Here is a 17,500-nt window from a genome sequence, read left to right as displayed (position 1 = left end):
GTGAGTGTGTGCGTGGGTGAACTCCATCGCCCCGATTCAGACTTTTCTTCCCAAACAGGAAGAGGCCCTGTCTGAGAGAGATGCGAAGTAAGTTTGCTGTGGGTCCCGGTGCGAGGGGAGGGCAATCCCTGAGGGACGCGCGGGAGAGGGCGCTGGGCGTCCCCGCGCCTGGAGAAGGCCGGTGGTGGCTCCCCAACCTCGGGCCGCGATCGCGGGCGGCCGAGGCGGCCAGGCTGCGTCCCGGGTGCTGGGCACCCGGGTCACTTGTCCCCACCTGATTCCGGCCCTTCCCTGCGCCGCGGCGGGCCCGTTCCCCCGCCCCCCGCGTCTCGTTTCAGTCATCCCTTTGTCCTTCCCCGGATTGGCAGGTTTTATTATTCCGCCTGAACAATCCGGCCGCCCAGTGGCTGAGGGTCGCTGACGTCGGCGGCGGAGCCGGGGAGTAGTTGGGATTCTGCTCTGTCAGTAACACATGTGTACGAGCCGCGGAGGGAGCGAGCGAGCCGGCTAGAGGCCAGCGCCGCCGCCACCGCCACCGCCACCGCCTCCTCCTTGCAGCCGGGCAGCAGCACCGGCTGCAGCGCGCTGGGCCCGGCCGGCCCGCAGCCCCTGAGGCCGGGCGCGCCCTCCTGCCGGAGGAGCCGGGAGCTCGCCGGGTCGGAGGTGCAGGGAGCTCGCCGATCCGCCGCCGCCGCCGCCGCCGCGGGCAGCCCCGAGCGAGCGAGCGAGCGGGAGGGAGGAAGGCGGCGGAGGAGGAGGAGGAGCGGGAGGAGCGGGGGCGGGGGCCGCCGGGCGGGGGCAAATACAAAGTGAAGCCACATTGCCAAACTTGCAGCCGCGATTGCAGCAGTTGCTGCCGCTGCGCTGCGCCTGAAGCCGCGCCGCGCCGCGCGGGCCGAGGGCTCCTGCAGCTGCTTGCGCGCAGCCCGAGCCGGAGGCGGAGGAGAGGACGATCACCAAGACTGACACTTCTCCTCCCGGCCGCCTGCCACTTACGCGGGGTCCGCAGCCCGCTCCAGAGCAACGCGATTAAAAAAACAAAAAAACAAAAAAAAAAAAAAGAAAGAAAAAGAAAAGCAGCCCTCAGCCCCCTCCACCCCTCTCCTGCTTCGGCGACAACTCGCTTCCTCCCTCCAGCTCCGCCAGCCAAGGCTCCCCTTCCCTGGAAGCCGAGCGGCTTCGCTCGCCTTTCGCCACCGCCGCCTCTCGCAGTCTTGCAATATAGGGGACAAGCAGGTAAGGGGGTGGCCGGGGAGCCGCGGGCTGGGAGGGGGGCTATGGAAGGAGGAAGGGGGCCGATAGGGGCCGGGGCTGTTTTCTCTGGCTTCCGTCCCTTGACCGTCCCAAATTGCAAGTAAACAATACGTCGCCTTAGATAATGCGCGAATCTGAAACTACCGAGGCCGGCCTGTGAGCTAGCACGGAGGGCAGCCGGGCCGCCAGCTTTGTAGCGGTTCCTGCTTACAAAAGGGTTTTCTTGGAGACCGGGCTGCTGGGGATCCTGGAGGGGGGTGGGGGCATTTCCAGTTCCTAAAGGAAAGGCTGGGCTACTCGGATGAGGATTTAAGTATAGGAGAAGTCAGGGCGGCGGTGTGTGTGGGGGGATAGTCACGACCCCCCGCCCCCCAGTAAACACTGTTTTTTGAAACAGTGGCCGAAAGGATCCAAGTGACCAGGATTCAGTATTGCTGGTTCTTTTTTTTTAAAAAAAAAATTCCTCTTGGTTTATAAGTCTTTTGTTCCAATCCAGGAGAAATCCGGTGAATCACCTAATTAAAATCAAGACATGAATTAAGCATCCATTTTTGTACTACAAATTGCCAGCGCTACGTTTGTCCCTCCCTTGGTCTCTATTAAAAAACACCAGAGACGTTGTTAAAGAGGGGCAGATTTTGCCTCTAGCTGCCAGTTCTGCTTTCTGTTTCACTGACTATCCCAGGACCTAAATTGCTTGGCTATGTAATTACTAGAGTATAAGCCTATTTAACTTAAAAGCTTTCTTTTCTTCTTCTTCTTTTTTTTTTTTCCAACTCTAAATGAAACTTGATGAGGGCCCGTCCTTAGTTATCAGGGGAGTCAGTTTCTGGTCAGTCCTCTTGATTCATCTCTTTTAGATTTAATCAGCATTAAGGTATTGCTTGTCCTTAAGAGCTTTAGCTAATGGGGTTACTGGATGCTTTTCTCAGTGTAATGTTTCCTTTTCAAAAAATATACATATATATTTACCTCTCACTAAAGATGGGGGCGGGGAACAGCTTGGAATCTCCTCCCTCCCTCTCTCCTTTTAAAAAGGAATTCGGAGCGATTAAAACGTTGGGGGGGGGGAGACGGGGGGAACAGTTTAAAGACCTAGGGCAGGAAATGCAGATTCATTTGGGTTAGGGCTGAAATTGTAACAAAAAGCAATTCCTCGAGTAAATGCATCAGATAAATCAATTTACATAAAGGTATGATGCATTCGGATAAATGCAATGCTAATGGGTTTTAGAGTGGTCCTGTTCCAAAGTCTCAGGGTTTTGTTACAGCTTAATTGGTGCAGTTCTTATTCTGGTTTATTGTGTGGTCACTGGACACACGTTCCGGGACTCTTTCGGAGGAAATGTGTTTAAAATCAGCCTATTTAAGGAACACGAGTCCTTGTTTCGTTCCCTCTCCCTCGTTCTTTTGCAGCAGCCAAGTTGGGCCGGGGACGGACAAAGTTCGCCCTCTCCCTTCTGAGGTATCAGCTGAATGTCTTGAGCAGATAGCTGGGAGCCTTGGGGGGAGCCCACGTCTCGGCTTACCGAGGACAAAGACAAAACAAGCTGCTTAATTGGCAGTAAATAACTTGATCTTTTTATAGAATAAGTGACTGGAGGAACACTAGGACTTTATTGGACTCAGGATTGGAGGCAACAAATTAGTCGGTTTAGGCTAAGCTTTATAAATTGATTCCTATATTACACCCCAGTTGCTTCTCTTGTGGCATTCCTTAGAAAGAGTGGGGGATGTCTAAAAGCACTTTTGGGTGACAGCAGAACTGGCTCGAATTTAACTTGTGCATCCCCCTCCTAGTGCTTTCTCGTCTATTATCTGTGCCCCCCTCCCTCTTGGAGGAACAAAGCTTTAGCATTTAAATTGCTGATCAAGGGCAGATTAGTGAGACCAAAGTGGAGAGTGTTTGTATAGGAAGTTAGCAGGCATCCTAAAGTTCAATGATCTATTATTCCTGCCTGTGTCCTGAAAACCCAGAGAAAACACTCATTGATCTTCAAAATGAAATGAGATTTGGAACAATAATGGGAGATGGCGGTCACCACAATGGCATGTGAAAGGTGCTATTTAAAATACGAAAAACCAGTTTCGCAACTTTTACACACCGCACCCCCTCCTCCCGCCACCACCACGGATCTCCATCTCCCCTCCGTAGGTCCCTCCCTCCTTCCCGTGCTGAAACCCCAACTATTTCTAACTTGTGAACTGCAGCTGCACTTCCCTGAGCAGAGCTCGGAAGGGAACGTGGCTGCGGCGGGGCGGTCGCCTCCCCACGCCCCTCGGCGGGCTCGGAGAGGGCGGGCCGGGGCCGGGCGCGGCGGTGGCTGTGGGTGGGTTTGACCCTCATTTGCTGGAGGCGGGCGGCGGCGGGAGGAGGGGGAGGGGGAGTGGGAGAGGGCGGGGAGGAGGCGCTGCAAGGGGTGGAGCGCGCCGCCGAGCCTGGCTTTCGGAGTTTTGACAGTCCCCGAGCTGAAATTGTCAGCGGCGGCGAGCGCTGGAAAGTTGAGAGGAGCTCGTGGCCCCAGAACAAAGCTTGAGAAAAGTAAACAGGCGGCTGCTGCCGGCGAGCCTCCCTCCTTTGCTCTCCCGCTCGGCCTCCTTCCCGCCCTTGCCCTGCTGCTTCCTTCCAGCAAGCTCCGGGGGAAAGGGAGGAGGGGAACAGCTTGCTATCTAGGCGATTACTAACTTTTGCATCGCCCGTGTTGTCTTTCTCTCCCTGTCCCCTTCCCGCCCTCTGCAGACCATGGTGAATCCGGGCAGCAGCTCGCAGCCGCCCCCGGTGACGGCCGGCTCCCTCTCCTGGAAGCGGTGCGCGGGCTGCGGGGGCAAAATTGCGGACCGCTTTCTGCTCTATGCCATGGACAGCTACTGGCACAGCCGATGCCTCAAGTGCTCCTGTTGCCAGGCGCAGCTGGGCGACATCGGCACGTCCTGTTACACCAAGAGCGGCATGATCCTTTGCAGAAATGACTACATTAGGTAAGTCCTCTGCCTTTCCCCGGGATGGGCGAGCACAGCAGTGGCAAGGCCAAAAGTTATCAGGGGTTTGAAGGGAAGGAGCGGCTAGCTATGGGAAGTCATGACGGCCTTCACCTCCAAAACCTTCTGGTTGGCGGAATTTAAGAGATTCAAGAGGCATGTGTTAATCTTCCAGTATTTGATGACAAATTAAGGGCAAATGCCATACTAAGTACTTTTGTCTGGTGTGCAAAGGTTGAGCACCTTCTGGACCAAAATTGTAAGTCATCAGCCTTAACCTGCGTTCATGCTCACAGTTAGCATGTCAAGTGGGAGTTAAGCTTTCTTACAGCAAGCTGGGACTCACAGATAAATTCGGAGAAAAGGTTTCCTTAAAAGTAAAAGTACAGTTAGTAAGAACTGTAGTGGTGGCTACTTATGATATTTTGATATTTATACATGAGCTACCTTTAAACTTTTCGGAGTGGAAAGCTGTGACTCATTCCTTGTGCTCCTTGTGCAAAATGCTGATTACCCATCAGTTTAAAGACTTGTAATTCTTTTTCAGCAAAGAAAAAAACCCCATAGAACAGTGATACTCCTGCTTTTTTATACTGTTACTTGAGGGATTGGTGTGCTCAGTGTTAGTGTGTGGTTTTTGCTGTAGAATTTGCAGTTTTTTTCATTTGAAGAATGTTCAGGTTTGGGGTTTTTATTGTCATTTGTAGCACTGCCCCAAAGAGAATTAGAAAAAGAAGCTACAGAATTATACTAATCTTGTATTTTAAAGTGATGTATAGGAACATTGATGTGTCCCTGTAAGCAGTCTTTCCTAACAAGTTTCAATGCCATTAATGGAAAGAATTCAGGAGGTCAGGTGCCTATAGGTTCTTTTCAGGTGAACTCAAGCTACTTAAACTCATTAATTTGAAAGGAGGCATTTGAAGGATTACACATTTAATTTGAGTAAATGGTTTGATAGACTGATGCACATGAATGCTTCTAGGAGGTGTTCTGTTTCAACATCCAGTAATTAAAAAAAAAAAAAACCCACACGCACACCGATGATATAGTAGAGAACTGTGCACTTTTAAGAATTTCATCCTATTTAAATTTCTGCCCTAAACCTTTCTCTTTATAGTGATTAGCAGAAAAATTTTGTTCTTCAATGCAGGTAAATCAGTGGATGAGGTATTTTGTTTAAAGTTTAGCTCAAATGTGATTTTCATCACTCTGCGGCTGTTACTGCAGGAGATCCCAATGTAGTTCAGGCTCAGTGTGGGTGTGTTTACCCCACTGCTATCGTTAGTGTAAAATGATGAGTAAAATGAGATTTTGTTATTCTGGTAATGCAACCTGTAGCCTCTGCTGGCAGCCTCAATCAGTCAAGTAAAAGAAATATAGGAGGGAGAGGGCTTTTATTTGTAAATTAAGATGGCCGCATTAATTTCACTAAGTGTTCTTCTAGAAGTAAATGTTGGAAAATCAGTAGGAGCATGGTTGTAATGCGTTCTGGTCCTCCTTCCCAGCAATGCCATGAGCTTTGACAGTTTTGTAATTAAATAGAGAGCAAGAATATAAGAAAAGATGGTGGTTTGAAGTGGAAAAATTGATAGTGCAGTTAACATTCAGCGAATGGTACAGTTTCAGCTCTTGTCCAAAAAGTAAAAACAAAACAAAAACCCCTTTGCTTCTGATTACCACTAATTAAAAAGAAGATGGGTCCACTTGCATTCCCTTAGGACGAGTTTGGGCAAGTGGCTTCCTGGGAATCCAGTCCATTCCTCACCTTATTCCTGGGGCCAATTATAAATGCCCTTTCCGTGTTTTCTTGTGGCCTAATGGAACATTGGAGGATGTGCGCCCAGTTCTGAACCTTAATTAATATTGTGGTCCATATTCTCACTGCTTTTTTTTTTTTTTTTTTTTTTTTTTGCTTTTGCCTCTGAGTTTGGGAACTGGAGCTAGGCTTGCTCTTGAACTGGATGCTACACTGAGAAACTTAAGTGTGTCTGGGGAGATGAGTTACAGTTCAACACCAGGTAGAGCATGGCCTCACACTTTGATCAGGGTACCAGCAGCTGAACGCACAACGCCCCCCACGTAGAGATCTCTGAAATGTGTGTTCGCTCCCTTTGCCCATCAAGATGCCAAAGGGGTGGGAAAGTGGAGGAGGTGCAGACTTTCCTTTTCCTCTCAACTGCCCCCTTCCCCCCAAATCCACTTGTTGAAGGAGTTTTCAGTTCCTCAGGGACTAACAGCTGCTGAAGAGCGACGTAATCCGCTCGCCCTCCACCAGGTGAAGAAGACCCCTCCGCCTGGCTTGGGACCACAGAGCGATTTATTAAGGAGCTTTTAAACTGTCTGACTCTGAGGTTGTGGTTTTTTTGAAAACAACTAAGATCTGGCTAAAAAGCTGCGGGAGAACCGGGAGAGGCCAGCGGGGGGCGGGATAGGAAAAAGAGGGGGGCACGTTTTCGCCAGTCCCCTCCCGCTATGTGGCCCTGTGTCGATTGGGCAGAGCTGGGCTTCTGCCTGCTCTCTCTCCAAGATTTCAGATAAAGCGGTTGCCTTGCTGCAGCGAATCTGCACAATTAAAAGCTTTAATTAGTGGCTCCTCCATTTTCTTAGTACTGATGGGCTTTATCTAATGAGATCTGGTCTCTGGCTTAGATCTGCTCCGAATGACGTGTCCGCAATGAATGAGAGCTGCGTCGCAAACAAAACATTTAATTAACAAAATTGGCCTCTAAGAGGGAGGGAAAGGCTGCCGGGAGGGAGGGGGTGCAGGGGGTAGGGAGAGGATGGATCTTAAAGGGACCATATCTGCCTGGTCCGGTCTCTCCGCTCCCCCAACACCTTACAAAAGTCGCAGAACCTTGGAACTGCTCCCCACCCCGTCTCCAGACCCCCCCAGCTCCACTTGAGCGCCACCGAACAGCTTCGGAAACTCCAGATCTCTTTCCGGTGCTCTTTTCTCCACCCCCACTTGGGGCCCGAAGACTGGTGCGGAAAGTGCTGGGAGGAGGAAGTTCGGGGAACGATGGGTGGGGCTCGGTCCTGGAGGGCGAGGAAGCGCGCCGGAAGCCGGGTGGCGGTGGTGGCCGGCGAGCAGTTCTCCGGTGGGCTTGGCCGGGTCGGGCCGGGCCGGGCCGGGGCCGCCCGGAGCGCGGACGGGGCGTCCAGCGAACCGGCGGCCTCGGGCCCCGCGAGGGGGCGAGCGCAGGGCGGGAGTGGGGCGCGCGGGGCGCGCTCTCCATCCCTGGCTCCGCGCCGGCTGGCGGGCGGCTCACGTGGCGACCGCAGCCGCAGTGAGCGCAGCGCGGTCGGTGGGGGTCGGGTTGGGGACTGGGGGTGGCTGTGGTGGAGGGTGTGTTTGGGGAGGGGGCAGCGTTAGGAACGGAGGCGCCGCCAGGCAGCGAGTTCATTTCCCTGGTAATCAACAGCAAGCTGCTATAGTCAGAGAATGCTGTCCCTTTAATTGAACAGGCTAGGTAATTAAATGGCACTTTTCCAATAGGACGTGCTAGGTAAATCTAATAGTTGGTTATTTAATATCACTTTGAAGTCTGCCCACTCAAGCACAATGACAGCACAGGAGCATGTGAACTATTAGCTAGGAAAAAAAAAAAAAACCCAGGATCTCAAAAATTAATTAAATCGCATGCAATTTAGGGGGAACGTTTATCTTGATTTGTCATAACAGAATTAATTCAAGGCCTCCAATTCACTTGGGGGCAGATCTGTTACTCTGAATTAACCAAGCGTAATTTGGCTGATTTTTTTTTTTTTCTCTCCCTCCCCTCCCTAATGCAGCAGTTGTGATTGTGCACAGCCCCCCTCTTAAGTATCAATAGCTTTTGGTGCTTTTAAGGTGCTTGGTCTCTAGTTATTCCGAAGTACCTTTAATGGAGTTGGCTCCAGGCATAATTTTTGGGTTGCATTTCTTTGTTACATTTAATGTAGCTGCTGCAGAATTTAGATTAAATATAGGATCCTGCTGGAAAACCAATTGCTTCTGGATCAGTAGCTGTGGATGTGCATTTTTCTCCTCAGATAGGTTGCTGATATTTATTTGCAGGTACAAATGTATACCTTTCAGCCACACTTCTTAGAAACGCACCTCTCCTTGCCTGAAAGCAGTTTAGAACACACAACCAGGTAGCGCTCCATATTGCCAGTATTTTGCTTTAAGTACTAATGCAGTTGAAAATAAGCCTACCTATTGGTCATTAAAGTTCTTGAAAGATCTTAAGTGTTGATAACTCAACTGAAAATTCGACTTGCTCTCCAAGGAGATTTGGAGTTGAGCCGGCAAGGAGGATGAACCCCACACAGAAGCGCATACCTTGAAAGTGCGGGGGTTTGGTGGGATTTCTTCCCATCTTCCCTTTCCCCATACAAGGAACCTCTTGATGTTTGTGATTGATTGCCTTGCCCAATGCTGAAATATTAACGACCTTCTTGGACTGAGGACCCAAAGAAAGGAAACTGAAACCGATTCTGTCATCACAATTAAAGACTCCCCTGGCTTTAATTAGCCTGACCTGGGGTATATCTCCCCGTTGCTTGAGTTAAAGAGAAAAGAGCCCATTATAGTCCGGTCTGAGACCGATAGCTACTTAATTGAGCACCTAAAGCCTCAAGCCTTTTAAATCAAACACTGTCCTGGACAGTCCCCCTGGTTAGATAATTAACTCTCCAGCGCACAGAAACGTTGTTAAAAAAAAAAAAAAAACAACTTTTAAGAAAAAAAGGTAGAATTCTAATGGTCGCCCTCATCTCTGATTAAAAAGGGGAGGGGGTGTATTAGAATGTGGATAGACATGTGAGTTGTTCTGTGAAGGAGCCTGAAAGCTGTAGACATGGAAAGACCTTAAACTCTATTAGTAAGTTCAGTAGCACATCAACCCCTGGGTAGCTCACGGTCATTTTCAAACTTTGTAATTTTTGACACTTTCGGCATCCCACCATTTTGTGGCTGATTGTTCTCTGGAAGGTTATGAACGCAGTGCTGGAGAAAATAAAGATGTATGAAAAGCCTTTGGATCACACCCGACCGCCCTGATTATTGAAATACACTTAGATGTTGAAGACGTACAACTGACTTTACTCAGAGTGAGTTGTTAAATAAATGAACCCTTAGTTCTGAACTGTGAAGAGGTATTTTTAAGACAGAGTGTCAAAGTGTACCTGTTGGTAGTGGCGGCCGTAATTAAAGACTCATCCATTAAAATACTTCCGGGCCGCCTGGAGGACGTTTGGTCTTTAGCTCTGGTAGGATTCTGCTTCGCCCTCCCAACTTCCCTCCTCCTTATCCTCAGCATGCATTTTGCCACACTGACAGGTTTTCGACTTTATTTTTAACTGAGCTGTTCGAATTTGGGGTCTTTTTTGGGGGATCGGACTAGCTGGACATTGTCCACACACCCTTTCCCCATGGCTTTCGTAATTCTCTGGCCATCCTGCTTTTCTGAGAACCCCTGTGCAGCATAGCTGCACAGTTCTGCAGGTGAGACACCAGGAGGTCCCCATCGATGGTCCTGAAGTGGCCCAGCATTAGGAGATGGCAGCCCACAGGCCCCAGGCTCCCTCTCAGTGCAGTCCTGCAGCTAGAGGTCCTGACAGTGTATTATTTCAGCTTTCTTTCTGTAACTGTTCTGATTCCGCAAGAACGTGTCAATGTGTCGTGGATCTCAGACTAATTAGTTTTGAAATGGAGTTTTGATTGAACTCTTCAAATCGATGCTGCTGCAAAATTTGTTTCTCAGGCTTCCTATTAAAAGCCATCTTAAGGGGCAGTTTTACTACTCTCCCTGTCGTTCAGTCGATACATTTAATAACAACTTACAGGCTATTTTCAATAAAGTGGCGACAGCAAATTAGTAGTTTGAACATGACAAGCCTCTTCTGCAAGACCAGATTCTGAAAACTCAAAGCAATTATTTTTATATAGAGGCATGCCACAATCATTCAGATTACGGGGTGTTCTATAGGAACATGTCTGCTTGCTTGACACAAACTGCATTTTATGACTTTATTTGGACAAGGAGGAAATACAAATATTAATATTTATTATGACACCAATGTGTTAATTTGTAAGACCCATTACTTTGTTTTTCATTGTCGAAAAGTGCGTCTCTGACCCTGCTTACTTGTTCCATGCCACCTTTCATTGTGAAGTCATTTTGGTCTGTTTCATAAATATTTGTGGATATTAGAAGAGAGAAGCCTAAAAGCAAACAAAGCTTTCCAGCTTGAGCTCACAGATTCCGTAAAAGCCAAAGTTCAATAGTCCTTAAAATATTTTGTTGTGCCTATAGAGGGATATAAGGAATTCTGTATATGTTTTTCTTTAGTACATCACACTTCCTTGAGCTTTCCCCTACTCTGCAGCCTTTTCCTTCTCCCCCTCCTCCCCCCATGGCAGATGTTGTGGTCTCATTTGATTGCATAGGAAAACTGCAGTGATACAGCAAACACCCAGAGAGATATGATGACAAATGGGTCCAGATCCCGGTAAATTACTTTCTGCTCAAATCGAAATTTCATTCAGTTTGTTGCTAGCAGAGATGAAGTAATCTAAATTGTGGACTCAGGAGCAGATAGAGGGAAGTTGGAGCAAGCATTTCATTATCAAGAGAGAGAGAAGGTTAGGATGAAAGAGATGAGCAGAGGCAAATCTTAAGTGTTGACACCATGATTGAAAAGGTTAACCCATACACATTATATATCAACCTGGATAGCAGAGAGTTTCTAATGGAAAGTCTGCACTGATGGAGCTTTACGGGAGTTTCAATACACTGAGCATGGTGTCTTAGATATACAATCAAATCCTCTTAACCCTTTTGATGACTCATATCTCAAGATATGATTAAAGTACAAAAGAGTTCTTCATATAATTTCAAGGACACAATGCATTTAAACTCCAGTCATGAATTGTATCTTTTTTTTTTATGATGAACCCAGTAATCTGATAAAACGTGTATAGAACAGAATTGTTTTGTATGTGCTAGAGGTGTAAGTCAATATTTTTATTAAATCCGGGGTGTCCTCTTCCTCTGTGATAGGCAGAAGTTAGTTGGCCCCCTGAAAGATTACGAAAATTTGAGGGCTGAGCCTAAGAACTCAGCCTCTGTCAAATATGTTCCAGAGAGAAGGGCAGACGCTGGGGTATTTTTCTTTCTTTTTCTTTGGTTTGGGGTTGTTCATCGGTACCTACCATCATTCTTTGTTTCAGGTTATTTGGAAATAGTGGTGCTTGCAGTGCTTGTGGACAGTCGATTCCTGCGAGCGAACTCGTCATGAGGGCACAAGGCAATGTGTATCATCTTAAGGTAGCGTTTGCACCTTTTTTTTGAATGTTTGAATGCACACCTTTCCTACACAGGGACAGAGCATATCTCCGTAGTGTGAATTCTGTTTTCTGAAGCTGCAGAACCGAAGCAGTGATCGACATTGTGGTGTGGGGATGATGGTTGCACAAGCATACGCATGTTACACTCTGGCACACTTAAATTTGTCTCTTTGCCCCCTTAGCCTGATCTACTTTGCTGTGCTTTGGCTGGCTGTTTTCTGGAATTCTGTCAAAGGAAGGAAAACATGAAAGCCTAAGTGGCTTTACAGATACCCGCTTAAAAACAGTTTATAAACTTGTGACCAAAAAGAGACTGACTTTGTACTTATTTTCAGCCGGTTTGTTTCCCTTTCAGTGTTTTACATGCTCTACCTGCCGGAATCGCCTGGTCCCAGGAGATCGGTTTCACTACATCAATGGCAGTTTATTTTGTGAACATGACAGACCTACAGCTCTCATCAATGGCCATTTGAATTCACTTCAGAGCAATCCACTACTGCCAGACCAGAAGGTGAATAACCAGCAATTACTAATAAGCTTTATTAGAGCAAGTTGCAAGGTTCAGCCTCTTAACCTAGCCAGTGTTCCTGGGTGGTTGTGTTTTTGCATGCACTTGTAAGGAAATGAAGCTACTCACACGTGGCATATTTAGAAGCAGGGTAGCTGGTCAATCTGTGAATGCTTTGCAGTTAAAAAAAAAAAAAATTGTATATCCATAGCTTCACATGTGGAACAGGGGAATATAAAACTTGCATATATCCATTGTTCATTCCACTTGAGAATTTTGAAATTAGAGACTTGATGTGGTGGGTTATTGTGGAAGGAGAATTAGGACATCTATGTAGGAAAAGAGAATAAATGTCTTTGTCATGAAAGAATGACTTCTGTATTAGTAATAGCCACCCAGACACCTGCCTCCAAACTGAATTGCTAGTATATTTACTTTGAGAAGAGCAGTTTTACAAAACATTCTGTAATTCCACAGAGGAGCATTTTGTTGATTGTTAGGTCTATAAAATTTGAATAAGTTATGACTTTAAAAAAAAAAAGTCCTTGCTCTTGCTAACCACTTCGTGCCACTAATAGAGCTGTTAAGTATTATGTATCTTGATTCTTGACCCACACTTGAAAGTTCTTGACTAGAGTTAGAAATGAGAAAATTATCAAGTGTTCAAATGGTGTAGTATTAGAAAGCACAGTTGTCCAGTACCCCCAGTACTGGATAGTTTTAGATCTATTTTAATCTCCTTAATAAGTCCTATAGCTATGCAAGTGAGTGCATTTTGATAACTGCTGTGCCTAATTTGTAACAATTACTGTCAACCTTCAGTTAAGAGACTGTTCATTCCACACTGGCCCAGAAAAGAGTGAAATGTATGACTCGTGAGCATAATTTTATTCACATCATATTTCATACTGATTATGTATTGATGACATTGATTCATTTACTCTTTACAGCAGCACTTGCATGGATATTAAATCTTATTGACCACAGATGAATTTTAATTTCAGATTGGTGATAGATTTTTCCATCAGCTCTGATAGTATGTTTGACTTTTTCATCATTAACCCAAGCAATCACACAGCACTGAGTTATTGCATTGAAACAAAAAGTGCACACTTCACTTGGTAATTCTTTATAGATTTACAATAGAAACTTCATTAATGTCTGTTGTAAGGCTCACAAAAAAACAACATTTATCTGCAAATAGGAATTTAGTAAGCTTCCAAAATCTCGGGAAAAATATTAGCTCCTTTGTCTTCTGTAATGCATTTCCTTAATACTGTGGGGGAGAAGATAAAATATTTAAAAACTTTTCACCATTTAAAATTCTACTGCGGTATTATGCTGATATCCATCCTTTTCCCTTGCTCATGGTTATGGGGCAATTTAGAATGTATTCTTTATTTAGTAAGTGTTAATTACGTGAAACTGCAATTTTATTTATTTAATTTACTAATGTACAAGGCTACATAGAATAGCCATTTTAATAACAAAAATATAATTTTTATTGCAAATTCACCAGTTACCTCTCATGAGGTATTTATGCTTCTTTAAGGAATGCCAGTGCCTAAGTAAGAATTGAAAGATGGAGAGACTGATGGGAAATACACTAGATTGTGAAGCAATGAGTGTAGTTAGCTGGGGACTAAGAACAGAGGACCCCGTAGAAACATGAGCATGGTTTTAGTAGCATCCTGTTGAGTACAGGTGATGTAAATTGAGAGGTGTTAGGAAGGAACACTGGAGGAAAATCTGGTTTATACATTTATAAGATTACATGTATTGTGCTTATATAGAAATCTTCTGTTTTCCAGTCCTTTTTTTCAGGATGGGAGTAGTAAGGTGTTTATTTTGGAACTCAAATATAGTTTAGGCAATGAATAGGAACCTACTAGCATATATTTTCTAATGTTGGAAGCCAAAAAAGAGAGACAGGTGGCCTTCAAAAAATTAATAGCTCTTAAAAGGCATAAGGCAATATAACTTAAGGAAGTGTTCTTGTCAGACACTGGTGAGAGACTGTGTTTTGGGGGTGATGTTAATTAAAGAACATTTCCCTGTTGGCATAAGTGTCTTACATTTTTGCCCTTGGTGCTCAGCTCACCATGAGCACAGTCAATTCACAAGATGGTTTTTGTAAATAAAGGTTTTGGGCAAGCTGAATGTGGTCCAGAGAGATATTAATGAGAGGGCAAGGGGAAAGAGTTAATGAAAACACACTTCCTGGTGGAGCATAAACTGCTTTTGGATGTGGAGAATGCTTTAAAATGATTTTTCCCAAACCCTGTGGCGTTTCTTTTCTGGAGAAATGACAGGTAGCTTCATCTTACTGTTTTTTCTCTCCTCGTCCATGTTTTTGGTAGGGGAAGTTGGATATTTATTTTGGCCATTTTCCTTCTCATAGAATCAATCATAATTTTAGTGTGTGATGCATAGTAAGTATACTCGGCATCCTGTGACTCAAAAATGATGAGTTGGTTATTTGTACATCCCTTCTTTAAAGGCAGTTAATTGTATAGAAAGGATAAGCCTCCATCATCTATAAACTTTTATTCTCTTGAAATTTGTTACCAGGGTCGGGGAGGTATAGTTTAGTTCTTCTGTGTCCTTGGCTTTTGTGTGTTCTGTGAAAAATAATTTTAAGCTTTTCAATCATAGAGTGATTGAAATCTCAGATTGACTGAAATCTGAGCCCGCTAGCATTTGAGGGTCTACAGTTTTTTAGCCTCTATCATTTAAAGGGAGATTGGCTAGGCTCTGGAGAATGTTGCTTTCTAGAATATTATGAAAATCAGGAGTTGTGGCTAATTCCTTTTTTTTGTAGATTGCTGCCTGCTCTGGAGTTATTTTTCCAATCAAAAATGTGATGGATGCGTCTAGAATTATCTGAGCTTTTCAGTAAAATAAGAGTTAGATCACATGTCTTTAGTCCGAGGAAAATTCAGTGAGCCTTCTAGTTTACACATCACTTCGTAGTTCCCCCATAGTTACATAATTGGTGTTGTGTGTGTCCATCGTAGAGGACATTTGATGCTCATTTATTAAATATGCTTGCTGGCTGCTGCCGCATCTTTGTTCTGGACAGACAAATTACCTTTCTCACACTGAGCTTGCACTCTGGGGAATTAAGCCTCCACCACTTTAATTAGCTTGGAAGTGGGGGGTTGCTGTTCCTAATAGACTTCAGGCTTTTAGTAAGTTAGGGACAGGGTGAAGTGAGAACTTCCTGGGAAGCTCAAAATGTCATTTAAAAAACCATAAAAACCTAACATATATTATTTCACTTTGGTAATTGCAAACAGATTGTATTTGATGATTGCATGTATTGCCGTTTCTAACTTCAAACATTGAAGTTAGACTTGCATTGAACGGTGTTCTTTAATCTAGCACAAGTCATTAACGCATTACGTATATTGATTCGTATAGCTACAATATTTATGTAACTTTAAGTGACGTACCAGGTAGAAAATATTCAGTGAAAAATCATACCTGAATATTTGAACTTAGAAGCGCCACACACACACATCCACACCTCCCTATAGGGAAAGACCAATATGGGTGAATACGTATCACACGATAATAGTAGAATAATAATGATTCAGCTTTTATTTAGGGCCAGGCACTGTTGAAAGTGCTCCCGTGTATATTAAGTAATCATGGTGACAGTTTTCTTATCCCTACTTTAAAGATGAGGAAACTGAGACACCGAGTTAGTCACTTGCCATAGGTTGCACAATTATTAATCCAAAACTTCCTGGGTTGGAACTTTGTTCTGAAAGTTCAAGATCCCACTATTTGGGAGGATATTATAATTCATTCTTTTTGGAGCGAACCTTCATTGTAGAACTTTATGCCAGAAATTTTCTGAAAGTCCATTTACTGTCTTATTTTCTCTGCTAGTAAAACTGCAGAAAATGTTATGCTTTAGTTCCTCACTGCTGGAGTAAGTAGCATAGAGGACCTCCATCAAGTCACAGTTGGAAGGTAATCTAATAAAAGAAGATTAGTGAATGTAGAGAGGACGAAAGCAGTCATGTTTGAGTTTAATATCTTTCAAATTTAGCATTGTAGCTAAGATGCCCGTTTTTATTTCTTGCAGGTCTGCTAAAAGGTCAGAGTAATGCAGAATGCGTGCCTTCATCTCAGATCTTGTTCATCACAGGTGGACCCCATGTGTCTTCAGTAGACAAGTCACCTTTGTAGCTAGCACCAGTGCCAGCTCCATGCCATGCACCTTCTTAGTCTTGGTTGCCCTTCCCGCATTTATTGGTGTATTAAAATGACTGCATATGAACGTTAAGGACTCCATGAACCTGGGCTAATGGGAGACTGTAGAGAAAATGAACAAAGATCCACCAGAGGACATCTTTGGGGGGGGAGGGAGCTTGGGGGGAGGGAAATGACTAATGAAGCTAATTAAAAAGAAGCATTCAAATCTGCTTTCTACCCTCATTAACAATTAGCAGGGCACTGGCCAGAGTTTGTACCCTGTGTTTTACCTTAACAACATTCTATTTGCTCTTTGTATATTTAAGTGTTGTAAGGAAACGTGTTTCAATCAAAAAACTGAACATGAGATAAAGGAAAGAGATGTGGCTTTTGTGATATTCTATCACAAACACTTTTATTGTATCTCTGTAAAATACAATGTATGTATGCATGTAAGTGTTTTTGTCCTGATGTTGCTACTCCCATGGCAAAGATAAAAAAAAAAAAAAAATGAAAAAAAAGAAAAAAAATTGGAAAAAATCAGGCTCATAGCAGCTACTGTGTAGAAATTTCCCCCTACTTCTAATTTGCTGAATGAAGAAAAAAAAATCTTTTATTTGTGATATTTTCAGAGACATTTGCTCTAGTATGGTGTATTTAAATAATAAAAACTTAAAAGAAAAAGAATTTAATGGAGTTTGGGTTTAAACTCTTTTTCTCTTCTGTATTTCGGGAAAATTCAAGTTTTTTTTGTTGTTGTTCTTTATTAACAAGCTCACTTTAACTTTGAGGGTAGAGGGAAGAGGTGTCTGTATTTATTTATCTGTGAGCCAATAAGGCATTCTTCAAATTACTTAACTGTGCCAGTTTTGGTGGAGTACAAAGCCATGTTTTTAACGGAGTCATTTTTATAAGTTGAGAATATTCTGTTGAGAGTACTTCATTACCCTTCTATATCAGTGGATCTTTTGTATTTATACATAAATACTTGTTGGATTCTTCAACTATTTTGTTTATTCTTTTTTTCTCAGTAGCAAAGCCATGGGTATTGATGAAAGGCATGTTAAACCATCTTGTTCTCTTATCAGGTTTACAGCTTTTGAAGGAAATAACATTTCTAAACCATACCTGTATGTAATTGGAAGTTCCATTAGCTCTAGGGCTCTCTTACAGTGATCTTCAAAGGTGAAGCAGTCCTTTCCTGGTGAGCTTGCAGA

The 17,500-nt window shown here is 44.5% G+C and overlaps 1 protein-coding gene across 2 annotated transcripts; it reads left to right on the top strand.

The window, feature by feature from the left end:
- Positions 1-1,102: 1,102 nt before the first annotated feature.
- Lmo4 (LIM domain only 4) lies at positions 1,103-16,970 on the top strand. 2 transcript variants are annotated; one of them, XM_020157120.2, is made up of 5 exons: positions 1,103-1,236; positions 3,995-4,233; positions 11,453-11,549; positions 11,925-12,080; positions 16,174-16,970. In XM_020157120.2, exons 2-5 carry the CDS (start codon positions 3,998-4,000, stop codon positions 16,180-16,182), a joined length of 498 nt encoding a protein of 165 aa, XP_020012709.1. In that variant the 5' UTR covers positions 1,103-1,236; positions 3,995-3,997; the 3' UTR covers positions 16,183-16,970. The 2 variants fall into 2 exon arrangements, with proteins under 2 accessions (XP_020012709.1, XP_020012719.1); XM_020157130.2 differs by lacking the exon at positions 1,103-1,236 and adding an exon at positions 3,659-3,796.
- Positions 16,971-17,500: the final 530 nt, after the last annotated feature.

Source organism: Castor canadensis, chromosome 7, assembly GCF_047511655.1.
Source record: "Castor canadensis chromosome 7, mCasCan1.hap1v2, whole genome shotgun sequence".
Classification (NCBI taxonomy): domain Eukaryota; kingdom Metazoa; phylum Chordata; class Mammalia; order Rodentia; family Castoridae; genus Castor; species Castor canadensis.
Note: the sequence above shows the minus strand (reverse complement) of the source record. Positions and strands in the feature narration are given on the sequence as shown.

What these genes read in the sequence shown, in the direction of transcription:
- Lmo4 (XM_020157120.2), top strand. Translation starts at nt 3,998, where the DNA reads ATGGTGAATCCGGGCAGCAGCTCGCAGCCGCCCCCGGTGACGGCCGGC. An exon ending in TGCAGAAATGACTACATTAG is followed by an intron (nt 4,234 to 11,452) that starts GTAAGTCCTCTG and finishes TCTTTGTTTCAG; the next exon opens with GTTATTTGGAAATAGTGGTG. An exon ending in GCAATGTGTATCATCTTAAG is followed by an intron (nt 11,550 to 11,924) that starts GTAGCGTTTGCA and finishes TTTCCCTTTCAG; the next exon opens with TGTTTTACATGCTCTACCTG.